General features: G+C 43.6%; 1 protein-coding gene across 1 annotated transcript in view; it reads left to right on the top strand.

The window, feature by feature from the left end:
* The window catches only part of ipo4 (importin 4), a 63,935-nt gene extending 37,784 nt beyond the window's left edge, over window positions 1-26,151 (top strand). Inside the window, exons 17-30 of the mRNA XM_084326668.1 lie at window positions 1,095-1,218; window positions 1,323-1,434; window positions 1,585-1,721; window positions 1,947-2,024; window positions 2,755-2,812; window positions 3,005-3,110; window positions 12,681-12,874; window positions 13,370-13,423; window positions 16,173-16,298; window positions 18,557-18,783; window positions 22,221-22,353; window positions 22,930-23,034; window positions 23,556-23,625; window positions 25,576-26,151. Of these exons, the coding sequence (XP_084182794.1) occupies window positions 1,095-1,218; window positions 1,323-1,434; window positions 1,585-1,721; window positions 1,947-2,024; window positions 2,755-2,812; window positions 3,005-3,110; window positions 12,681-12,874; window positions 13,370-13,423; window positions 16,173-16,298; window positions 18,557-18,783; window positions 22,221-22,353; window positions 22,930-23,034; window positions 23,556-23,625; window positions 25,576-25,700 (1,649 nt within the window). The 3' untranslated portion in view covers window positions 25,701-26,151. The remainder of the gene's footprint in view (window positions 1-1,094; window positions 1,219-1,322; window positions 1,435-1,584; window positions 1,722-1,946; window positions 2,025-2,754; window positions 2,813-3,004; window positions 3,111-12,680; window positions 12,875-13,369; window positions 13,424-16,172; window positions 16,299-18,556; window positions 18,784-22,220; window positions 22,354-22,929; window positions 23,035-23,555; window positions 23,626-25,575) is intronic.
* The last annotated feature ends 492 nt before the right edge of the window (window positions 26,152-26,643 follow it).

The raw sequence follows: 26,643 nt of genomic DNA, 5'->3' as shown, positions 1-26,643 counted from the left end.
ATCTGGGGGAAAATGGTGGAGCTGTGGACATTATACAAAAGTAACTGTACTTACAGTAGATTTCATTCACAGTCTTTGCTGCCCTGTAACGGGCGCCTGGTGGTACTAAATCCAGATTTAACTCTGCCATTTGAAAGAGGAGATTTGGCCCGATCCATAGATGTATGACTTGGCCATTAAACTGTAATTTATAGGCCTGATATTCTATATTATTCATATTTCAAATAGCATGTGTCCGGATGGCAACATTCTGTACTGGATCTACAAAACCCCCTGTAAATCATCTGCCCTTTATTAATTTGCTTCGATTTTTTTGTACACTTGATCTCAAGAAGGTGCTGAATGAGCAATTTTCCACGTCTGGTCAATGTTAACATGGTGGTATTCACCATCAAAGATGGAAAAAATGTATACCGTAATTCCTCTAATAGTAACCCCGGCTTGTATTTGTTTCAACTGTAGCGGGTACCAGGCTTGTATTAGGAGGAGGCATGTATAAGAGGGAGGCCTATATTTCAAATTTTCAAACGGATCATAATGAATAAATCAACATTTTGTGTCAGTTTGAACCCAGTAAAATGTACTGGGTTCATTTATTGAAACCAAGTACTGTATGAAATAGTAAACAGTGCAATTACAGGTGGTCACTGAACTGGTCATTTCAACGTTTTCAAAGTGAAATCAAGTAACTAGCTCAGTATGCAGCTCAGTATATTAGTAACCCGGCTTGTATTAGGAGGCCGGCTTATAATTGCTTAGCTCAAGAGCGCACCCGGCCATTAATAGAGACCCGGCTTGTATTTGAGACCCGGTTATATCTTTAATTGATATTGTCCTTTGGTTCATTACAATTCACTCAAGCATAGTAACAGACACAATATTCCTGACACTGGGAATACATTCCCTGGGGTCCTTAGATGTCCCTAGATACCAAGAACATGCAAATGGACCTTGTAGAAGTGGAGCAATCTTCCATTTACTTGTATGTACTTTTAGGCGAATTTTCTGAAAATAGGGCTTAAGAGGTTAATGGCAGGACAGGCTTTGATCAATCAAGAATTGTGAGGATGCTCATTTGTACCGTGTGCCATCAGACACTCTGTCGGTGTTGGCTCGGACCATCGGCAACGACGTGTTCAGTCCTCTGGCTGGCGAGTGTGTCCAGCTGGGACTCAACCTCACGGACGCCATCGACGACCCCGACCTCAGACGCTGCACGTACGTATCTCAGAGAGAGAGGGGGAGAGATTTAATGTTTCTGTCACAAGAGTAAAGTTTCCCATCTCCAACCTCTGTCTCTTCTCTCTCCGTCTGTCTCTCAGGTACAGTCTATATTCTGCTGTGTCTACAGTGAGTCCTGAATGTCTGACTCCCCACCTCACCTCCATCACCACCGTCATGCTGCTGGCACTCCGGTCTACTGAGGGCGTCACGGTAACACACACACACACACACATTAAGAAAGACACTTTAAATTGGCTTTGTATTTGCAACAACCTCCGTTGTCAGTAGCAAGTTGCATAAGCACAGTAAATATTGATATGAATGACGGATGAAACTCTTCCTTTTTTCTTCCCTCTTCAGGCCCACCTGGAGGAAGACAAGACATTTGTTCTTCTGGACGACGACGAAGATGATGATGATGATGAAGGCAAAGAGCCAGGAGATGCAATTCTGGACGATGAGTCTGAGGACCTCTCTGACCTCTCTGATATTGCAGGGTAACACACACATACACACACACAATCCTAATTATTTTATTCCAAGAGACATAGCTCATCAAAATGCCAAACTTTGTATGACACTGCATTGATGCTCTCTCTCTCGTTCTCTGTCTGTCTCTGTCTCTCTCTGTCTGTCTGTGTCTCTCTCTCTCTCTCTCTCTCTCTCTCTCTCTCTCTCTCTCTCTCTCTCTCTCTCTCTCTCTCTCTCTCTCACTCACTCAGGTTCAGTGTGGAGAACTCCTACATGGATGAGAAAGAGGATGCCTGTGATGCTCTGGGAGAGATCGCCTACAACACTGGGTAATGACCGAGAGAGAGATGATGTGTTGCTGTATGTTCCTCTAAGGTTACCAGGTGGCCTTTCTGTGCCGATAAAAAGGCACTTCCTGTGGTGATGGGAAACCACCATGGTTTTTGCCGCCAGACACTACCTGTAGGACTGCCCTGACTCTCCACTTGTGTGTTTGTCCAGTAGTAACTACTAGTACTATATGATGTGTATCTAATAGGGCTGACCCCTATTAGTCGATTAGTCGGTCGAAAGGAGCCTTAGTCGAATACAAAACAACAAAAATTATAATGTTTTTTTTATCATTCTTTCCAAAAGAAAAGAGGCCTAGAAGCGTGGCTAACGCTAATGGCACGCATACCAGAGGCTAACTGCCTACGAAAACAGGCACAGAGGCACTGAAAGAGGATTTCACCCGTCTAATGAACACACTAGACGACTAGACAAATATCAAGATGTATCCATCATCAGTGGACCAATTGCATCCTTTTGCAGAGGACAAGAAGCCCTCAGTCGACTCCTTCAGACATTAAGCACCCCCACAGCCCAAATGGAATGATAAAAATAATAATAATATTATTATTTTTCGACCAAAAAAATGGCACATTTTGGCCAATCATAGTCGACCATCCAAATCCTTAGTTGGGGACAGCCCTAGTATCTAGTAGTAACTAGTACTGTATGATGTGTATCTCGAGTAGTAACTAACTAGTACTACTGTATGCGTTTGTCTCCTGGCAGAGCTGCCTTCCTGCCTTTCCTAGAGTCCAGCTTCCAACAGGTCTATGAGATGAGAGATGTAAGTGTCAGAGAGAGAGAGAGAGAGAGAGAGAATTGGGTTTGGCCATGCAGCATCATTAAAACCATTTATAAACAAATGTGTGTGGACAAAAAAATGTGTAGTGATTTGTCTAAATGTGTTAGTGGATTGTGCGAGTGTGGCCTTGGCTGTGTGTCACCGAGTGATGTCTGTCTACCCTCACCCCCCCAGTTCCCCCACGAGGACGTGCGCAGGGCAGCGTTCGGGGCCATGGGCCAGTTCTGCCGAGCTCAGCACAAAGTGTGGAAGGAGGACCCCACGGAGACTAACCAGCAGGGTAACGCATCACCTGCTGCACGTCTCTCTTACAGCTGAATAGGGTCTCGTTCTCTGAATTAGTTTTTGTTATATAAAAAATAAGGCTGTCAATCGATTAAAATATTTAATCTGATTAATCGCTTGATTGTTACTTAACTCTAGGGCTGTCTTAAATACTTCGAAGCTTCGTTCGATGGGCATGGGATTCGAATATGAAAATAAAATTAGATTATTTATTAAAAAAAAAGAGAGAAATAAATATGATATTTTTTTGGGTGCAAAATCAACTCTGCCTCTCTTTGTTAACTACAACAAGCAATGCTGTTTGTTATTTAAGATGAGGTCGGACTCTGCACTGACAGATTTGTGTTCATTGTGCTGCTTTTATAAAGCCTCAAATGACTGCTTACAATATTTCATGAAAGCAAAGTGTTTTGTTTGTCTAAGATTTAAAAAGGTTTAAACTTTACATCACTGACAAAGTTGAACAAAGTGCCACAACATAAAAAAAAAAATTTAAATATTGAGGGAAAAAAATATATATATACTTTCTCGACGCTTCCAATTAAAATCGAATCTCGGCCCTGAAGCTTCGAATTCCAAAAAAATAATCGAAGGTCAGCCCTACTTAACTCATAGTTAACTCGCGATTAATCGCCAATTTTTTATGTTCTAAATCTACCTTAACTCTTTCTGCGCCAACAACGAATAATCTCATGTTTCGTCGCCAACGCTTGAGCGCCAAAAACGAGATGTCTCGTTTTTAGTTCCTTTGATATTTTCCCTTTGATCCCCGTTCTAAACACACCCTCGGAGCTGCCTGGGTCTCCCTGGCACAGCTGCCTACGTTGGAATTGCAATGGCGATCGAATCTTGCCAGGTGGCAGTATCACCTACCTTTTGAACTGGGGATATCGGGTGTCTTCCTAGGAGTGGATCACAACATAGTAATCGGTGGAAGATTTGGTGCCTCAGCGCTATTCTTTCCCGTATGGTAGCCATGCCCAATATACACGAGTAATTATGATCGCCATGGGATCGACTGGGATTTATTCATTTTGGAGTACTCTCTGGCTGAGGTAAGGTCTATCTTAGGTAACCTGCTGGTATTTTTTTAACCTAAAACATGCTTCTGTACCATCAGTGTCGTATTTTACCGGACCTAAAACATGCTTTTGGTAACGATCGCAGTTTCGAGTTAAAACTCCCCTGTCTTGAACGTTGCTCGCATATGCCCCCCACTGGCCGGTTGTAGGGAGGATAGAAGCCTTGCATCACGTGTCCCCTCGGGTACACGAGGAGGCAGCCTGTCACATCTTTTCACCTGCCAGCGTGGACTCTCATTGGCGAGGTGGAACGTGTGGGAGGCTCACACTGCCCCCGCCATTTCCTGTCTCTGCTGTGCAGGCGTCCCCAACCGACCTGTAGGAGTCGCTGTCCACAACGTCCAAATTACCACCCATCGACTTCCACCCGCTAATTCTGCCAATTGAGTTAGTATGACGACTGGCCCAAGCCGGAGGCAACGCCGACAGCCGGAGTCGAACCCGGTGTCTCTTGCGTTGGTGACGAGCGCAATGTCCGCTGCGCCACCCAGCTGCCCCCCTTGATGATTTTGTGAAGACACATATGTATATGGTATATACCTTTTTTTGATTAGAAAGTATTTGGAGTTTCAGGCGAGCAACCAGAACGATTTGGGCATGATGCATATAACGCGTCATATCTCGCGATCTATGAAAAAATACTGGATTATTTTTGAAAGGGGCGATGTTTAGCATGGAATAGCTAAAAGTATGTAGAAATTAACTGGTTAGTCAGTCTTGGACTATGAACAATGCCTGTCAAATGAGCCATACTATTGTCTCCATAGCTATAATGCAGAACACACGATGGGTCCGCAAACATCGCTAAAATGGTCAATAACGCTGGCGCCATTGAGTAGAGATGGGAAAACGGCGTGACGGTCAAATCTTTTTCAAGTTTTAATACTCTTATCAACCTGAGAGTCAACAAATGCTTGCTTTATGCAGCCATTTAACACAAAATGATGACCCTCATGTAGGGCTGGGCGATATAACGATAAATATCGCGATATATATTATTTTTTTTATTATTTTTTTTACCTGCAACAGGGCAGTTTTAAAACCAGAGACAGTGGACAGACTTGTCTTTCTTGCCTGCAACTTAAAGTAATTAGTCTAGATGGAAATAGGGGTCCACGCGCACCCCCCGGAACTTTTTATGCCACCTGATTTTTCTTAATCCTTAAAGTGTCTACTTTCAGAATCTGCCAGGTGCCAAGCTGAAATAATGTCCGAAAAGCTCCATTTTAACCCTTTATTGCACCTAACCCAAAACCGAAACATTACAATTTGATGTAGCAAGAGGCATAACTTTTGAAGTAGACAACTTACAGAGACAAATTAATACATTTTTCCATACAATTCTGACCCTGGGAATTCAATGGAATGGTTATTTTTGACATTTGACAACAGTTTGACTGTATTTCTGGACAAAAACAGCAAGAAATTGCTAAAAATGTGTGTATGACCAACTACCTTTTCAACACATAGGGTGAATATATGTTCACAATCAGTTTTTCTCTAATCCTTTAAATTAAATTAAATTATTGAATAAAATCTTGTTGGGTTTATTTTTAACTCTTTATTGCACCAAAATCGAACATGAAAGATTATGTAAAGTGTGATATAATTACAACTTGAACAATGAATACATTTACTTTTTCATGTCACTACCAACTTGCTGACCTAAACTACTCATCATCCTCATCGTCACTGAAGATATCTTCTAATTCAATTTCTTCCATCTCCAGCTCTTCATCCTCATGCTCATACTCTCCATCCACTTCACCCACAGACAAGTTATTGTTGGTGTAATCGGTCACCTTGTCAAGGGCTGCATGCTCTTCTGACTCTGCTCTCTGAGCCAGTACCTCAACAAGAGAAGGAGGGAGGATGGGTCCAATTGCCCAGACCGGTTCCAACACCTCTTCTCCTGTCTTCTCCCAGCCCATGCCTGGATCATGTGGTTTTGGGCTCTCGATTATTGCCTTGTCTGCTCTCTTATAGAAGGCGACTCTGTAGTTGGCTCGCTGGACATGTGGAATAAGACAGACCTTGGGGGGAGGCAGGCGTTCTAGGTCTACTTTTGACTTAGAGTCCAGGACTTTGTCAGCGCCGACCATCTTTCTCATCATTTTCACCCGTACTGTGTCAACTGATGTCATCCGTGGTTGGCCATACATAATACATGTGAAGCTCTCCATCTCCTCTTGAAGCTCATCAGTGACCATCCAGTCTGCACCAAGCTGCCTGAAAGCTTTGTGGAGTTTAGGAGTCTTCTCCAGCTTCTTCAGGGGATTCACCTTGCCTTTGCCTTTAAAAGCGCTGGTACAGTCCTCCCCAGTAAAGACGTAGAATCCAAGAAGTGTGCTACAGTAGTCAGGGCCCAGTGATTCCGACAGTTCTCTCACATTTATCAGTGTGCGATGTTTGCCAGAGCCATGGTCAAGGTAGATGGAGAGGTTGATCCTGCTGGCATGGTAGAGGAGGATCATCAGGATGTCTGTGTCAGGTGTCCTCACCACACTGGACTTGTACCCCCATTTGACAGCCTGGTGGAGGTACAGGACAATCCGTCTGTCTCCTCCTGGTTGGATCGCAGTTCATAGATCTCAGAAGTCTGGACCTGTAACAATCAAACAAAGTAAATGAATACTACTACATATTTTAACAAATTAACATTTTAAGTTATGCAGTTTTTGTCATATGTATTAAGAGCCCAATTATGGTCTGCAATTGTATGTGTGTGTCACACTTTTTCTGTCAACATACTTTTCCATTTGTTGATGTTAGATCATAAGATCTTCCGTCAACACACACCACTGCTTTCATGCTCTTCTTAATCCGGGATGCTGCCTCATTGCTCCCCCAGACCCTGAGAAGCAGGTCACATAGCTGCTTCTTGTTAAGCTCATTGCCAAGGAATGACTTAAAGTCATAGGGCCTCCGGGTGTTTGGACCATCAATTATGCGCTTCTCAGAAGAGCCACATCTGAGCCTCTCCTGGGCTTTGATGGAATCTGGCTGGTAGCAATCTGTAGAGAACACAAAATGGTGCTTGGCAACCATTTAGTCCAGGAGCTGCATGCAAATCCCTCCGAAGGTCGGTGGGAGGTTGGACATCATGTGGAAGAGAGCGTTGCCATCCTGTATGAAGAGGGCATCATTGGGGTAAGGTACGTCTTCGTCCCTGTCCTGCAGCAGATGGTGAAGGATAGTGGCCTTGTTGGTTTTAGCAAAATAGCCATCCGGAGAGCCAAGGGCATGAGGAACAGGTGAGCGGGGATACCGCATGAGTTCCTCAAGGTTGATGGGCATCTCCATAATCTGCGACTTAACAAGCAGCTGAAAAGCGAGGTTGCTCTGCTCCTTGTACACAAAGAGCTGAAATGGAAAATAAGGAAATGAGGAAGGCATAAATACAACGGAGTTTTACGGTTTCATTCCTTACTGAATAATGTTTTTGTGTAATGAAATATGCAAATGGTATAAGTAAAATCAATATCCACCTTCCCCTGCGCAGATGTAAGTTTGACCCTCTTGCTGCAGTAATCCATTGTCTTGAGCCTAAGTTTCTTGAGGCGATCAAAGAAGTCTTTCCTCTTGGAAATGAAGCGCTCTTGGATGAACTGCTCCTTGGCAGCCCTGCCTGCAGCCTCGGCCCGCAGCACGTCAGCCTCAACCTCTGGATCGATGGGAGCTCCAGATGCAAGGGAGTACAGTCGACTTTTGTCTGGGATTCTCCAGGGGTTTGTGAAGCCATTGATGGCAGAGATGACGCTCTGCACCGCTAATTCAGACTTTTTGATTTGGGCAGGCTCCAGCTCACGGTGCTTGCCTGCTTTCGACATATCAGGGTTGTCAATCATGCCACACATCTCAAGAGTAAGCTCATAGAGCTGAGCGCGGGCAGAGGTTGTGCGGCACCATTTCTGGTATGCGCCACAGTTGTTGAAGAGACCTAGTAGACCACCTGCAATGTAGAGAGGGAGAAGTCTGAATTTTTGCGTCACAACCAACATGAACATGGAAATTAAATATAGGTGACTATGTTTGTGTCCACAAACTGACATACCTGAAGTCTTAGCAAACCTCATGAATGTCTCCTCCATGGTCTTGTCCACTGCTGCGAGAGCCCCTGGGATCAATGATCGTGCAACAGCTATAGCTCCAAGCTTGATGTAATCAAGAGCACCAGGATGGGAGAGGTCGATGTTTGTGAGAAAGGCCTCAAACCAAGTAAGGTACCTGTAGGAAATTAATGATAATTAAAGTTTATTACAACAACTACAATAAGCTCCCACTTATTTTTATATTGAGTATTCAGGGAATGAGTGCATAGATTACCTGGCGTAGTTGTGGCCATCATACGCAAAGAAGAGATCTGCCATGGCGCCGTTGCAGTGATGGAACAGCTCGAAATTGTTGGGTTTTCACAGCAAAATCTATCATAAAGACCAGCCTTGCATGATCCATCATGGAGAGCCAGAACATGCCCGTTTTGCCCAGGTGGCCCCTGCGTACCTTGTCTTGGTATTGGAGGTAGTCACCAATCAGCTTGAGCAGTGTGGGATCCTTCAGAGTGGAGTTGAGGCTCTCAGAAGTGCAAGAATGGATGAGGTTGAAGAGGATCTCATATGGGATGTCTGGTTTCTCCTCCTCTAGAAAAACATTGAACAGCAACCGTTCAAGTGCCTCTGTGACCGCCTTCAGACTGAAGAGAGCCTTGGCATATGACTTCCCGCTCAGGATATTTTTCAGGCAACCACTGTTTGCGAGGCCAGCTTCTATGAGGATCTCGGCGTAGCCAGCTCCAAGACACTTGCGCCCAGTGAGTCTGCCCATGTAATTCATGGCTGTGTGGAACTTGCCAACGAGGTTCACATGCTTACTGAATTCCTCCTCGTACTTCCATACTATAGGACAGGCTTTCATGATGACTCCCAGGTCAAACGTGTTGATGGTGTATGGCTGTCCAACCTCCTCAGTTGCTGCCTCGGATCTCTTGAGTAGCTCATACACTACTGCGTTGTCTGTAATGGGCTGGTTGATGGTGGTATAAAAGTCGATAGTAGATTTACTAGGAGGCACTTTCCCTGTGCTTGAAATAAAACCACCAAATCCAGGCACTTGCTGCTTGCCCTGGCTGCTCAACCATCTGCTGAGGAGGTGGGTGTTGTACTGCAACATTGAGGCATCATATGACACTTGGTTCTCAGCAGGAGGGGTAAAGTTGGCATTCTTGGGGAATTTGGGGCCAACTCTTTTGAATGCCAGCTCTGGCAGCGTCTCAGGAGGCGTGATCTTAAGGCTTCTCATCTTGGATGACCTGTCATAGAGAGGAAGGGTCCTTTTCTTGGTGCTCACATGGCTCTCCTTCACTTCTTGAATCATGATTCCCCCGGCGCTGTTTACCACATTTGAACCATGAATGTTGGTGGTGATTCTGTTCAGGTTGTCCCACTCGCTGTGAAAAACAGTGTTTCCCTCGCCAGTGATGATTTCAGGGGGCAGGTTGGTGGACATCTCATCAAAAGCTATTGTTAGTAGTGAGTAATCAGCCTGAAAATGCTGAAAAACATTAGCTAGCTATCAACTCAGCTAGCTACCAACTTAGCTAGCTACCAACACTATAGTCAAGAATACAATGTTTTTTCCTTTCCCCTATTGTTAGTAGTGAGTAATCAGCCTGAAAATACTGAAAAACATTAGCTAGCTATCAACTCAGCTAGCTACCAACTTAGCTAGCTACCAATTTAGCTAGCTACCAACACTACTTAGTCAAGATTACGGATGTGATTTCTGTAGACCTTTTGTTGAAGAATTACTTGTATATGACTATTAGGTATATCTTAATAATAGTTAATAATAATAATGAATAATATACTTACTAAGAAAATCCTTGAGATTGTTCCCAAAGAAAGCAGTGGGAGACTGCCATCTGCAGGTAGCCAGGTACCAGGTAACCAACGGCAACCAACTGTCCAACCAATTGCAGAGCCTCGGTCACCAACATCATCAGCTTGGTACCCAATATAATCTTAAGATAAACACTTGGAGGCTCGAAAAAAAACTGATTGTCAACAAATATTCACTCTATGCGTTTGAAAAATAAAAAAGTAGTTGGTCAGACACACAACTTTTGCATTTTTTTGCTGTTTTTGTCCAGAAATACAGTCAAAATGTTGTCAAATGTCAAAAATAACCATTCCATTGAATTCCCAGGGTCAGAATTGTATGGAAAAATGTATTAATTTGTCTCTGTAAGTTGTCAACTTCAAAAGTTATGCCTCTTCTACATTCTATTTAAATTTTTCGATTTTTGGGTTAGGTGCTATAAAGGGTTAAAACTAGCCTTTGGGACATTATTTCAGCTTGGTACCCAATATAATCTTAAAATAAACACTTGGAGGATTGAAAATAAACTGATTGTCAACAAATATTCACTCTATGCATTTGAAAAATAAAAAAGTAGTTGGTCAGACACACATCTTTTGCATTTTTTTGCTGTTTTTGTCCAGAAATACAGTCAAAATGTTGTCGAATGTCAAAAATAACCATTCCATTGAATTCCTAGGGTCAGAATTGTATGGAAAAATGTATTCATTTGTCTCTGTAAGTTGTCTACTTCAAAAGTTATGCCTCTTGCTACATCACATTTTAATGTTTCGGTTTTGGGTTAGGTGCAATAAAGGGTTAAAATGGAGCTTTTCGGACATTATTTCAGCTTGGCACCTGGCAGATTCTGAAAGTAGACACTTTAAGGATTAAGAAAAATCAGGTGGCATAAAAAGTTCCGGGGGGTGCGCGTGGACCCCTATTTCCATCTAGACTAAATGGCTTTGCTTGTCCAAATGACAATACTGACCAAATTCAGATTTCTTTTTCTCTTGTCCATTTATTTTGTTTGCTTTCTAATTTAAAATACATTTTGAAACCGTCTGTACACAGTAGGCTATGTGTGCTAGCAGAACTAGACTCCAGTCACGAGTCACAGTGCACCAAAAAAGCGCCAAAAGATCGAAAATAAACTAGCAGAGCCAGAACTGTTCAACTCCTCTGGAGCCACAGCCAGCAGAGAAGCCGGTTTACTTTAGCTTTTAAACCAGCTGCAGCCTGAGAACTGGAGTGTGAGGGGATGTAACACTAAAGATGGCGGCAATGACAAAGAATTGCTGCAAAATAAACATACATCTGTTGTTAAAAAAAAAAAAAAATAATTATACTTATAACAATTCGATAATTATCGATATCTAGAAATAAAATAAAATTATCATATCGTTATCGCGATATGATTTTTTTCCATATCGCCCAGCCCTACCCTCATGCATTGCAAATTTGCATCAAATTCAAAACTGATGCACAAAATTACTTAAGAAAATAATCATTTAAAACAATGAATAACGTGTGCATGAAATAATGGGGGAAAGAAAGTGTTAGGAACTTGTTACATTCACCCACACAAGGGCTGAGGACTCACACCCCCGTGCCCCCCCTCTCTCACACACTCTCCCAGCTCTCTTTCTCTTTGGCCCCTTCCTCATCTCTCTCACCCCCCTCCCTCTCTCTCACCCCCCCTTCTCTCTCTCGTTCTCTCTCTCGTTCGCTTAAAATGGCTTCCATAGAATGTTGTTGTGGAAAGGAGTGTTATTATTATTATGATGGTATGAAGCTGTAAAGTGCACTTGAGCTGACCATTATGTTAAAATAAATATGAAGTTTGGAAGGGGGCAGGAAACGTACGTTTTCTTCATCCTGCTCCTTTTCGGCCATGGGTGTATCATGTAAAAGAAAAAAAGATGTTTGTGATATTGTGCAAAGATGAACTGTACCCCCATGTACGAAACAAAATAAAATGAATGAATGAGTTTTTTTTCACGTGTCGACAGTGAATGAAACGTATAATATTGCGATGGCACTGGAATGTTCATCCAAATGAATGTTCACATGCCATGCACTAAACTAACACTGATTTCTGATCAACATTTCTAGGGCAGACATGCACAAGGTGTACCATCCAATTGGCCATTCAGTAATGTAGATATGGCCTTTCTAACTATTCAAATTCTAATGTTTATCATCAACTTACCATACTACCCTCTCTTCTCGCCTCCTTGTCTCCTCTCTTTTCCTCTCTTCGCCCTCTCCTCTCCTTATCTCCTCTCTTCTCCTCTTCTCCTCTCCTTTACTCGTCTCCTCTTCTCCTCGCCTCCTCTCTTCTCGCCTCTCTCCTCCTCTCGTCTCGTCTCCTCTTCTCCCTCTCTCCTCTCCTCCTCACCTCTCCCCTCTCCTCTTCTCCCTCTCTCCTCTCCTCCTCACCTCTCCCCTCTTCTCCCTCTCTCCTCTTCTCCCTCTCCTCTCTTCTCCCTCTCCTCTTCTCTTCTCCCCTCCTCTCCTCTCTCTTTCCTCTCTTCCCTCTCCTCTCCTTGTCTCCTCTCCTCTTCTCCCCCTCCTCCTCTCCCCTCCTCTCCTCTCTTCTCCTTGTCTCCTCTCCTCTCCTCCAGCCCTTCAGAAGCTCCTGGAGGTGGTGATGCCGGCCTTCCTGTACGCTGTGTTTAATGAGCGAGAGCGCCAGGTGGTGATGGGTGTTCTGGAGGCCATGAATGAAGTCCTCAAGTCCTGCCAGGGGGAGGTGTTCAGAAATCCCACCCGACTGACGGAGGTCTGCCACGCCATCCGAGACGTGCTGAAGAAGAAGGTGAGGAGGAGGAGGAGCGTGGAGGGGCTGGAAGGTCGGGGTGGACGCTCTAGGGTTAGAGGGTGGATGATCTGTCGGGGGTGGATGATCTGTCGGGGGGTGGATGATCTGTCGGGGAGTGGATGATCTGTCGGGGTGTAGATGATCTGTCGGGGGGTGGATGATCTGTCAGTGGGTGGATGATCTGTCGGGGAGTGGATGATCTGTCGGGGTGTAGATGATCTGTCGGGGGGTGGATGATCTGTCAGTGGGTGGATGATCTGTCGGGGAGTGGATGATCTGTCAGTGAGTGGATGATCTGTCGGGGTGTAGATGATCTGTCGGGGGGTGGATGATCTGTCAGTGGGTGGATGCTTAAAACTGATAATTCTCTTTTAGTTAATTTCTTCTTTTTTGTATACTACTTTGTGGGATGAATTTAAGAGTAGTTTGGTGAATCATATGTCCCTGACTCTCTTTCTCTCTTCTCCCTCCCTCTCACTCTTCTCTCTCCAGACTGTGTGTCAGGACGGTGGAGATGGAGAAGAAGCGGAAGATGAAGAACAGCAGGTTAGCTCTCCTCTCCCTTTCCCTCCTCCTCTCTTCTCCTCTCCTCTCCCCTCCTCATCTCTTCTCCTCATCTCTTCTCCCCTCCTCCTCTCCTCTCCTCTCCCTTTCCCTCCTCCTCTCTTCTCCTCTCCCCTCCTCATCTCTTCTCCTCATCTCTTCTCCCCTCCTCCTCTCTTCTCCTCTCCTCTCCTGTCCTCTCTCCCCTCCTCTCCCTCCCCCGCTTTCCCCATCTCTCCTCTTCTCCTGTCCTCTCCTCTCCCTTGTCCTCTCACCCCTCCTCTTCTCTCCTCTTCTCCTGTTCTTTCCCTCCTCTCCTGTCTCCCCCCTCTCCTCTCCTCCTCCCTATCCCTCCTCTCTTCTCCTCCTCTGTCCTTTCCTCTCCTCTCCCCCTTCTTCTTCTCTTCTCTCCTCCTCTTCTCTCCTCTTCTCCTCTCCTGTTCTTTCCCTCCTCTCCTCCCTCTCCCTCCTCTCTTCTCCTCCTCTGTCCTCTCCTCTCCCCCTTCTTCTCTTCTCTCCCTCCTCTCCTCCTGTCCTCTGTCCTCTCCCCTTCTCCTCTCCTGTCCTCTCCCCTCTCCTCTTCTCCTGTCCTCTCTCCTCTCCTGTCCTCTCCCTTCTCTCCTGTCCTCTCCCTCCTTCTCCTCTCCTGTCCTCTCCCTTCTCTCCTGTCCTCTCCCTCCTCTCTTCTCCTGTCCTCTCCCTCCCCTCCTTGAGTTTGAGTTGTTGTTCAGCTCTATTACATATAGCATTTCAACACAACCCCATCACTGTTTACTAGGGGTGTAACAGTACACAAACCACGGTTCGGAATGTACCTCTGTTTTGAAGTCACGGTTCACAGTTCATTTCGGTACAGTTCTACTCGGGGGTGACGGTGTGCAGTTACTCTTAACACTTTGATTACCAGCCATGCGGTGCACCTTACCCCCGTTGAATGCCACCACCCACTTCAATGATAGCGTTGTGAACGCATAAACTATGTTCTTAAATTATGGATGTGTGTCTAATCTGGCCGTCGCTTATCAATGACTTGACTTGCAGTCAACATTGTCGAAACGGATTGTTTTTTAATCTGTTCATTTCCGTTTTATACCATTTTGAAAAACCCTTGTTTTCTTAAGTTTCAGGAAAATATAAAGATTCTGTGATAATCGCCCGTTACTGGAATATTCTGGAATACACAAAAAACGTTGTAATTTTTCGGCCTATTTATGAATCGTTTTCAAATAAACGCTGATTATCGATAGTATATGTGTACTTATGCACGCTAGAGAAGCGAGCTGAAAAATCGATTCTCATTTCCTGATCAGCGCACACACACACACACACATATGGCACACGCTGATATCTCTGTGAAAACGGCTCTGATTATCCTAAGACTGGTAAAATAGATTCCTTACCTCAGATCAGATGTTCTCCAAAAAGATGATTCCAATTCCTGATCGCCATTCCAAATATCGATCGCGTTTATTGATTCAGCGCTGGGTACTGGAAATATGTATTCCACGCTGTTTTGTGTCTCGGCAATGACTTGGATCTCTTCGGATGGCTTGCCGGAGAAGTAAAATGAGGAAACTGGATTCTCCCCCCCCCCCCCCCCATGCGTTTCATTCAGTCTAATCCAATGGGGTGCAGTACAACAGGGAGAGGCGATAGGGGGCGGTATTTTCCCAATGGAGCTCAGAGAGTTTGCAGCACTAACGTGAGACTAGATTGATGAAATATGAATTCAAATCGCTAATAATAAAAAAGAACGACAAAAAAACGCTATTTGTCGTCGCTGGCACTCAACGGTCGGCATGAACTAACGACATATAGCGTCGTTGGCACTCAACGTGTTACGTAGGGCTGCAAACGAATATTATATATTGAATTTAATCGACTTTAAAAAAAAATATTTGATTGTAAAATTAATATTGGATTGTGAAGAAAGGAAAAACTCAACTTCTTGCGCAGGCCTGAGTGTGCTGCATGATGAACAGGACACTCTTTCATTGAGCTGAAGCAGTAGAAACTGAACCCCTGGTCCCGCGCTGAAACAGTTCTGTATGGATATGTGTACCGTTACACCCCTACAGTTTACCCGTATAGATTTACGAGTTGATTGAATCCTGCTCTATTGATTTCTGCTCTACAACAGAACTTTCTCAGTACCCTCTGTTGAGTGAAAGCACATTATGCAGTATATTTATATATATTACATTTGCAGGTCACTCACTTCTCTAAATAGAATAAGACGAATACTCTTTTTCCATAAATTAGTACAGAAACTCATTTGTGTTCTGTTAAAGCTTATTTAAAATTGATTTCAACACATCTATATAAATGGTGTACATGAATACCAAGCCCCTGGAGCAGCAGTAGGTTTAAGGTTCTGAATACCATGCCCTACTCCAGCGCTTCTCAAACTACGGCTTGCAGCCCAAAGTGGGGTCGTGGGTAGGTGACAGTGGGGCATTGGCAAGTAAAAAATAATAATAATAAAAAAAAATTGGCAACGTATTTTGGCTAAATATGCCTAGTTTTATAAATGTGTATTGATAACATAGTGCTGTAATCAAATGTTCTAATAAATATGCATGATCAAGTTCAACAACGTGTGCTGCTTTTATTTTGATATTCCTTAATTACACGTTGAAATTACGCGATACATTAAGTGTGGGGTCACCAAAACGAATCCTAAATAAAATGGGGTCATGGTATAAAAGAGTTTGACAACGCCTGCCCTGCTCTTCTTACCCGTCTGTCTCAGGCCGAGTATGACGCCATGCTGCAGGAGTTTGCGGGTGAAGGCATCCCGCTGGTGGCAGCCTCTGTGCCCGCAGACAGCTTCTCTCTGTACCTCAACGAGCTGCTGCCCCTCCTCATGAACAAAGCTGTGAGTTTCAGTTTCACCTGGCGGACGCTGCATGGGCCTGTGTACATTTAACATTTTAGCCATTACAAACAGTCTGTAGATTTAACCAAACAGTCTATGTGTACATTTAACATTTAGCCATTACAAACAGTCTGTGTACATTTAACATTTAGCCATTACAAACAGTCTATGTGTACATTTAACATTTTAGCCATTACAAACAGTCTGTAGATTTAACCAAACAGTCTATGTGTACATTTAACATTTAGCCATTACAAACAGTCTGTGTACATTTAACATTTTAGCCATTACAAACAGTCTGTAGATTTAACCAAACAGTCTATGTGTACATTTAACATTTAGCCATTACAAACAGTCTGTGTACATTTAACATTTAGCCATTACAAACAGTCTATGTGTACATTTAACATTTTAGCCATTACAAACCGTGTGTAGATTTAACCAAACAGTCTATGTGTACATTTAACATTTAGCCATTACAAACAGTCTATGTGTACATTTAACATTTAGCCATTACAAACAGTCTATGTGTACATTTAACATTTAGCCATTACAAACAGTCTATGTGTACATTTAACATTTAGCCATTACAAACAGTCTATGTGTACATTTAACATTTAGCCATTACAAACAGTCTATGTGTACATTTAACATTTAGCCATTACAAACAGTCTATGTGTACATTTAACATTTAGCCATTACAAACGGTGTGTACATTTAACCAAACAGTCTATGTGTATATTTAACATTTAGCCATTACAAACGGTCTATGTGTACATTTAACATTTAGCCATTACAGTCTATGTGTACATTTAACATTTAGCCATTACAAACGGTGTGTAGATTTAACCAAACAGTCTATGTGTATATTTAACATTTAGCCATTACAAACGGTCTATGTGTACATTTAACATTTAGCCATTACAAACGGTGTGTAGATTTAACCAAACAGTCTATGTGTATATTTAACATTTAGCCATTACAAACGGTCTATGTGTACATTTAACATTTAGCCATTACAAACGGTGTGTAGATTTAACCAAACAGTCTGGGTCTGTGTAGATTTATCCAAATTAGTCTACGTGTAGATTTAACCAAACCGTCTGGGCTTGTGTAGGTTTAACTCTGAGGCCTGGGCTTTTTTGTGATTCTGAACACCCCCCCCCCCCCCCCCCCCCCTTTCTGGGCCCTTTAGGGGGATTTTCTTAAAATTTTATTTTTGATTTCTCTTGTCATGTGCCCCCCCCCCCCCCCCCCCCCCCCTGCTCTCAGACTTGACACATTTCAGTCTGAGAGCAGCCCTTTGTTAGTCTAATGACTCGTGACCCCTGCTTCTTGTGACTTGTTGTGACCCCCCTGTTGGGGACGTCAGGCAGAAGATATGTTTGGTCATTTGAAACACCCCCCTGTTGAGGACGTCAGGCAGAAGATATGCTTGGTCATTTGAAACACCCCCCTGTTGAGGACGTCAGGCAGAAGATATGCTTGGTCATTTGAAACACCCCCCTGTTGGGGACGTCAGACAGAAGATATGCTTGGTCATTTGAAACACCCCCCTGTTGGGGACGTCAGGCAGAAGATATGCTTGGTCATTTGAAACACCCCCCTGTTGAGGACGTCAGACAGCAGCGCACAGTAGGGATGGGTACCGAATTCGGTACTTTTGAGGTACCGAACCGAAACACGTCGGTACTACCGAGTATCGAATCATGTGAGAAACCGAAAAAAAATAAAAATAAATGTTTTATTATTATTATTTTTTTTTTACTTTTTTCTTTTCATGTCAACGTTCACACGCACAATATATGCTTACCTAGGATTTGACTTGATTCAACAACAAAGCAGTCGGAGCAATGACGAGCCGAAAACTGTCGAAATTGTAGTTATTTGAAGTTTGGATTTTTTCTTTTTACGACTGAGGTAGGTAAATTAAATTTCTTGAGACTAAAGTACCGAAAAAAGGTACCGTTGGGTACCGGTATCGATTCACAGGTACCGGTATCGGTTCAAATGTGAAAGGTACCCATCCCTAGCGCACAGCCCTCTGTTTGGAGTTGGCCGTCTGAATTCGGCATTAGTCCCACACAAGTTGAATTCAGTCCACTGCTAAATCTGTTAACACTTTTGGGAAAGCTAACTCAGGTTTTTATTACCAGGGCTTTTGTGTTTGAAAGGAGTGACATTATTCCCAGACACGCACCTGAATAAGAATCCTACACATTTCCATGACTTGAAAATCATTTGTTTGCCTCTTGTAGAAGTCGTCGTGCACAGTGGCGGACCGCTCGTTCTCCGTGGGCACGGTGGGGGAGATCCTGCAGGCTCTGGCGGGCGTGCCCGGGGGCAAGGCGGTGGCGGGCCGCTTGGTCAGTCAGCTGCTGCCGGTGCTGGTGCGCGGGGTGAAGGACGAGGACAGCGAAGTTCGCAACAACAGCGTGTTTGGACTGGGCTCTCTGGCTGAGGCTGCCGGCCATGTCGTCAAATCGTATCCTTCCCCATCTTCACATCACAGGCTTTATCATCCGGCTGCACGTTAGCCTAGCCTAGCACAATGAATGGAAGCGGACATGACCGGTTAGCCTTCGAGAGAGGTGTTAGTTGGACAATGCTTAGTCTAACCGGTCATGTCCACTTCCATTCATTGTGCTAAGCTAGGCTAACGTGCAGCCAGATGGCTTTCTACTGAACGCAACTGGTATCTATCTTCTTGTCTCTCTCTGGAGAAGACGGTAAGCTAATTTCCCAAAATGTTGGCGTGTTCTTTTAAAGTCTTAAATATGATTTTCATTAGGAAGTTACTTCTATGTTGCGATAACTTCTCTGTATCATATTTAAATGTGTTTGGGGGAAATGTCGGTATGCAAAGTAAGGTCCCCCCCCTAACTATCGGTTCCCCCCTGGGCGGCGTGGCGTAGTGGGCAAGGCGCTTGCCACGAATGCAGAGACGCTGGGCTCGCCTGTTCGAGCCCAGCGCTCCACATTGCATTCAGTTTAGCTGGTCGTTCATACTAATACACATTGGCCGTATTAGGGGGTGGGAAACTGATGGGTGGGGATCGGGCGTTGTGGACAGCGACTCCTACAGGTCGGTTGGTGCGCCTGCGCAGTAGAATCAGGAAGTGTCGGGGGCAGCGTGAGCCTCCCACGCGTTACTCCTCGCCACTGAGAGATCGAGCTGCGCAGGTGAAGAGATGCGACTAGGGATGGGAATTGATAGGATTTTATCGATACGATTCCATTATCGATTCTGCTTATCGATTCGATTCTTTATCGATTCCCTTATTGATACCTGATCAATTTATAATTTAAATAAATAAATTGAAAATGCAACAGAACTACATTTAGTCATTTAGCTGACGCTTTTATCCAAAGCGACTTACAAGTTCTGTACGACAAGCCATCAGGAAGGGCACAACTCTATCAGCTGAGCAACAATGTTCATCAAAGTGTTGAGTGCTAAAGTGTAGGTTAGTTTATTAGGACAAGTGCATGACAGTACGGTTAGTTAGGGTTAGATATATTTTTTTTTATTCAGATAATGGTTGAAGAAGTGCGTCTTTAGTCGACGGCGAAAGATTGGATGGGTTTCGGCTGTCCTAACTGGGGTGGGTAGTTCATTCCACCATTGTGGGGCAAGGACTGAGAATAGGCGACTTCTCTTTGATGACCCTCCCGGAGCTCGGATAGGAGTAGGTCTGAGGCGGCCAGAAGATGCAGAGCGTAGGGGTCTAAGCTGGTTAGAATAACATGCAACTTGACATTTCTGATTGTCATTTATTGTTGAGCCCCCATGTCAGAAAAATACAAAAACTGTAAAAAATAAAACATTAACTATAGCCTACACTTAAATAAAATAATGTATTTGAGATTCTCTTAAAATGTATTTATTTTTTTATTCTTAAACTAATTTAATCTATTGAATAACAGGTTGTTATTCCTCTGACTTCTGTCTCTCACTCACACTCTCTCTCTCTCACACACACACACACACACACACACACGCACGCACACACACACACACAGAGAGAGAGAGCTCCCCGGTGAGCTTGATTAAATAGCGTTAGCTCACGTTAGCTCCGCGGCTAATTTTAGCTCAGCCTGATCTAAATCAATGACTAGGTTCTAAAGCATTCAAGTAGTTTTCACTGCACATAGAAGTAGCCAAACAGCAGGAGCATTTCGGGAGCATATTACCAAAACCCAGGCAATTTCGAGCCATTAAGGAATCAAATAGAGTCTGCCATGGCTACATGCTAACGGCTAACATTATTGCGCAACTGTAGGCAGCGATAAGGGAATCGAAAGTCACGGGAGCCACACGGTTCCAGGCATCGGCCAATTAGGAACCGGTTCCCAACGGGAACCGGTTTTCGATTCCCATCCCTAGATGCGACTGCTGTTACCTCAAGTACCGGAGGGGACTTGTGCTATGTATGACTTAGTCCACATTGCAGCCGGCTTGTGGGAGGCAAGAAACAGCGTTCGAGACAGGGGAGGGTTGAATTGGATGATACGAAATTGGGATGGGAGAAAATGTAGAAAATGGGAGAAAAAGTGGATAAAAAGAAAATATCGGTTCCCCCCTAACAATTAGTGTGGAATTACTTCTTTCATAGTCATTTTCATACTATTCATAATTAAATTCTATTCAAAGTGGTCTTAAAAAGTCTATCTAAATATGGTAAGTTAGAGTGTTGTGATCACTCGTCGTTAAAGACGGTAGAGGCTGAGTAGTTTCTTGTGATATGTCACATTCAGTGATTTGGATTGATTGGATTGACATTGATTGAATTACAGGGTCCTTAGTGCCAGGGTTCGAGGCGTTATAATTGGGGATGGGCACCGAATATGGTACTTTTAAGGGTATCGACCGAATGACGTCTGTTTTACCGAGTACCGATTCAAGTGAGATCCACCGGTGCCACATTTCGGTACTGTATATAATTATTAGGGATGTTCGATATTGGCATTTTTACCGATACAGATATACCGATATTGTCCAACTCTTAATTTCCGATACCGATATCAACTGATATCAACCGATACCGATATATGCAGGGTTCCCCCCCCAAAAAACGGAATAATTTCAGGTAATTAACATTACATATCTCTTGTTGTGGAATTAACACAACATTATGCATACTTTTGACAATAAATAAAATAAGAATTTGTTCTTACTTGCTTGCCTGGGTAAATAAAGGTTATAGAAATAAAAAAATATATATTGTTTTGTTTTTGAAAACCGATACCGATATTTTCCGATATCACATTTTAATGCCGATATCGGCCGATAATATTGGACATCCCTAATAATTATTATTACTTTTTGTCAGATGACATCAACGGTTAGTTTACCGCGAAACGAAACCTATGACGTGTTCACTTCACGCGCACAATACAGGCTTACCTAGGACTTGACTTGATTCAACAACAAAGCGGTCGGGGCAATGGCGAGCCGAAAACGGTTGAAAGTGTAGTTACACTTTACAAAGCTAGATGCAGACAACGCTTGCTGCAATATTATTATATATATATATATATATATATATTAACAAATTGTTCTAAATAAATAATAATTATAATAAATTTGATTTTTTACAACTGAGGTAGGTAGAAAAAAAAACATTTAGACTAAAGTACCGAAAAACGATACCGTTCGGTACCGTTATCGGTTCAAATGTGAACGGTACCCAACCCTAGTTATAATGGAGTGAAACGGTGGTCTGCTGACGGCAAAACAATGCCACCAAGAAACGAGATTCTTGATATTTAAGCAGCGGATTGGTGAACATACGATGTGGCGTTGAGTTCACAGTGAGGACATCGCCTGCCATTAATTTCCCCGCCTCCTCCTCCTTCTTTATTCCTCCACTCTTGAGCCGTTTGCCCGTTCCACTGTCCTTCCTTAGCGCTCCGTCCCAGAGACTACCCCATGATGCTGGCTCTCTTCTCCAACCTGCTGACCAAGGAGGAGGACCGCAGGGTGATCGACAACCTCTGCGCTGCCCTCTGCAGGATGATCATGAGTAACGTGGACTACGTACCGCTGGAGCAGGTACCGTCTGTTCCACACCCCTGAACATAGAACATGATGTGATGGACTGGCTGTTCCACATCCCTGAACATAGAACGTGATGGCTGTTCCACATCCCTGAACATAGAACATGATGTGATGGACTGGCTGTTCCACATCCCTGAACATAGAACATGATGTGATGGACTGGCCAGTCCAGATCTATTCTGCATGATCCCCCAATGGCCATTTGTCTGGTACACCTCGTACTCGCTGCTGTAGAGAGTGGACCTAGTCTAAATATTTGTATGCCGTTATAGTTTGATAATGTCGCCATGGAAACCAGTGATGTTTTTGAAAGTCGACAAACATTCCAGTGGTAATTTCGATGGCACATTTCAACGGTATCTCATTCCCTCTATGGCAGCCATCTTAAAACTAAGTCTCATTCCCTCTAGAGAAGTCGTTGCCGAATTCGTTTGTTTGTTTTGGTTTGTAGGCACATCACTAGCATAACAACAATAATCACATGTGTTTTGGATGGATGGATTTTTCTCACTTCAGCTCGTCTATCTTTTTCTTACCCTCTCTCTCTCTCTCTCTCTCTCTCTCTCTCAGGTGGTACCTGCCTTGGTTGGCCGTCTCCCTCTTGAAGAAGACATGGAGGAGAATAAGACCGTCTACTGCTGCCTGGCCATGCTCTACTCACACAGCCCTGCTCTGGTACACACACACACACACACACACACACACACAGCCCTGCTCTGGTACACACACACACACACACACACACACACACACACACACAGCCCTGCTCTGGTACACACACACACACACACAGCCCTGCTCTGGTACACACACACACACACAGCCCTGCTCTGGTACACACACACACACACACACAGCCCTGCTCTGGTACACACACACACACACACACACACATGCTCTACACGCACACACACACGCATACAGCCCTGCTCTGGTACACACACACACACACGTTTGTTTGTTTTGACGTGTTGTTCTGTTTCTTTGTCTGTCCGTTGGTTGTTTATATTTTCTGTTTATTTTATACTTTAGGAGCACTTTAAAAAAATATATATATATTTTAGCTATGCGACTCACTGTGAAGCACTTTGGTTGACAAGTGTCATGTTTAAATGTGCTATACAAATGCATTTGATTGATTGATTGATTGACAGTGGTGTTATCTTTCAGATTGTGACAGTAGTGTTGTGTTTCAGATGGTGAGTCAGATGCCGGCTATAGTCGCCGTCTACAGCCAGGTGCTGGGATCCAAGGATCTGGAACCAGGTGAGCAACAATAATACTGAATGAATTCTGGAGAATATACTGAATTCATATTGATATATGCGGCTAAAGAACAATATACTGAATTCATATTGATATATGAGGCTGAAGAACAATATACTGAATTCATATTGATATATGAGGCTGAAGAACAATATACTGAATTCATATTGATATATGAGGCTGAAGAACAATATACTGAATTCATATTGATATATGAGGCTGAAGAACAATATACTGAATTCATATTCATTCAAACCTTTATTTATTCTCAAAGACTTGAGGTCACCCTCATTTTCAATGTCGTCAAGACTTTTCAATGCACATTTCTACAATATAACAATAATAAATATTAATAACTATCTATATAGTACTTTGCACACATGGACCACAGTCCAGAGTGCCCCACAGCAATTAGTATAAATGAACATAGGCATAAAATCAGCACACAGTTGACAATAAAAAAAACAATGCATAAATTGCAGACATAAGAATAGGTATAAAATAAGTACAATGTCGCTCGAAGGCATGTGAACCCCCCGGAACAGTCAGTCCCCCGAACACCCCATATTATTATTATATTATATATTGATATACAAGTAAGGGATAATGTATAGCTACGAGGTCATTGTCGCAAAATAATTGACCGACACGGCGTTCTGGAACACCAAGGCACAGCCTGAATAATATACTGAATTCATATTGCTATATGAGCCTGAATAATATACTGAATTCATATTGATATATGAGCCTGAATAATATACTGAATTCATATTGATATATGAGCCTGAATAATATACTGAATTCATATTGCTATATGAGCCTGAATAATATACTGAATTCATATTGATATATGAGGCTGAATAATATACTGAATTCATATTGATATGAGTGAATATGAATAATGTAATATGGGCGTTATACTAATAAAAGGCACATCATAAAGGTAAAGGGTCTGTGGGGCAGAAGTGCTGGACACTAGGGGTGGGGGGAAAATCGATACGTAGTAGTATCGCGATACTTTGCGTGGCGATACTGTATCGATACAGGGACGCCAAGTATCGATATTTAATTATTCATAAAAAAATATATATATATATTTTTTTTTTGTATAAGGAAGTTGCATTGTTCATTTCAATACTTGTAATAGTACAGTAGTCCACTCCACACACACACATGGAATATGACTGTAATACAAACGGTTCAGTTTGTCAGGTACATGCAACACAGATTACAGTGTTTACATCTGTCTGCTTGAGAAAATACCTGCAATAAAAATGATTGAAGTGAGATGAACAGACTGAACTTTATTTTATTAGATAAAACATGTTGACAAAGTTTTACTTTGCAGTTGAAAAAATATCGCAATATTTTCAGCGTATCGCGATATATATTTAGTATCTCGATCGTATTGCGATAGTATCGTATCGTGAGGTCTCTGGCGATTCCCACCCCTACTGGACACTATTACTAAGCTCGGACCATAAGGAATCACACTGTCTTTTCCATCTATTAATATGTAACATGTCATTTGTTTGGATGGAGCTCCTAAAGTATTTAGTCGTGTTCTCGGTCGCAGAACGCCCTGGCGCAGCAGTTTGTTTGGATGAAAGCTCCTAAAGTGTTTGTGTTCTCCCACAGAGACGCAGAACGCCCTGGCCGCGCTGATGCAGCAGTTTGTTTGGATGAAACCTCTAAAGTGTTTGTGTTCTCCCACAGAGACGCAGAGCGCCCTGGCCGCGCTGATGCAGCAGTTTGTTTGGATGAAACCTCTAAAGTGTTTGTGTTCTCCCACAGAGACGCAGAACGCCCTGGCCGCGCTGACGCAGCACTTTGTTTGGATGAAACCTCTAAAGTGTTTGTGTTCTCCCACAGAGACGCAGAACGCCCTGGCCGCGCTGATGCAGCAGTTTGTTTGGATGAAACCTCTAAAGTGTTTGTGTTCTCCCACAGAGACGCAGAACGCCCTGGCCGCGCTGATGCAGCAGTTCGCCCAGAACCACTCCTCGGAGTTCCAGGCGGCCGTGACATCACTTCCTGCCGAGCAGCAGGCCAGGCTGAGCCTCGTGGCCTCGTAGCCCAGCGCTCAGCGGCCTCCTCGTCTTCCACGCGTCTGAAAGCCACGACTGATGCATTTTTATACGATGGATATGGAAATAAAAAGGGGACAGTAGTGAGACTCCAGCACTTCAGCTCATATTTAGCGCTTATGTTTCTGATTATTCACTTTTAATGTGTTTGTCTGTGTGCATGCCATTGTCTTAAGTTTTATTATTACGTTGGCGAGGCAACGCCAACATGCTGATACTGTACATGTTATTATTATTTTCATGATTATTATTCCACCTGTTCAGTGGCTACAAGGTGTGACATACAACTTGCCATGACGTGTTGTACACCCTGGTCTGTTGGACCTGGAGCCCTGTGTTCAGCTGGCCCTGCTGTGCAGCCAATAGGAACCTCTCATTTCCCTCTAGGAACCTCCCATTTCCCCTCTAGGAACCTCCCATTTCCCCTCTAGGAACCTTCCATTTCCCCTCTAGGAACCTCCCATTTCCCCTCTAGGAACCTCCCATTTCCCCTCTAGGAACCTCCCATTTCCCTCTAGGAACCTCCCATTTCCCCCCTAGGAACCTCCCATTTCCCCTCTAGGAACCTTCCATTTCCCTTCTAGGAACCTTCCATTTCCCTTTAGGAACCTTCCATTTCCCTCTAGGAACCTTCCATTTCCCCTCTAGGAACCTCCCATTTCCCCTCTAGGAACCTCTCATTTCCCCTCTAGGAACCTTCCATTTCCCTCTAGGAACCTCTCATTTCCCCTCTAGGAACCTCTCATTTCCCCTCTAGGAACGTCCCATTTCCCCTCTAGGAACCTCCCATTTCCCCTCTAGGAACCTCTCATTTCCCCTCTAGGAACCTTCCATTTCCCTCTAGGAACCTCCCATTTCCCTCTAGGAACCTTCCATTTCCCCTCTAGGAACCTCCCATTTCCCTCTAGGAACCTTCCATTTCCCTCTAGGA

The sequence above is a fragment of the Notolepis coatsorum genome, assembly GCF_963971535.1.
Source record: "Notolepis coatsorum genome assembly, chromosome: 12".
Taxonomy (NCBI): Eukaryota; Metazoa; Chordata; class Actinopteri; order Aulopiformes; family Paralepididae; genus Notolepis; species Notolepis coatsorum.
This window is presented reverse-complemented; position numbering and strand designations above follow the sequence as displayed.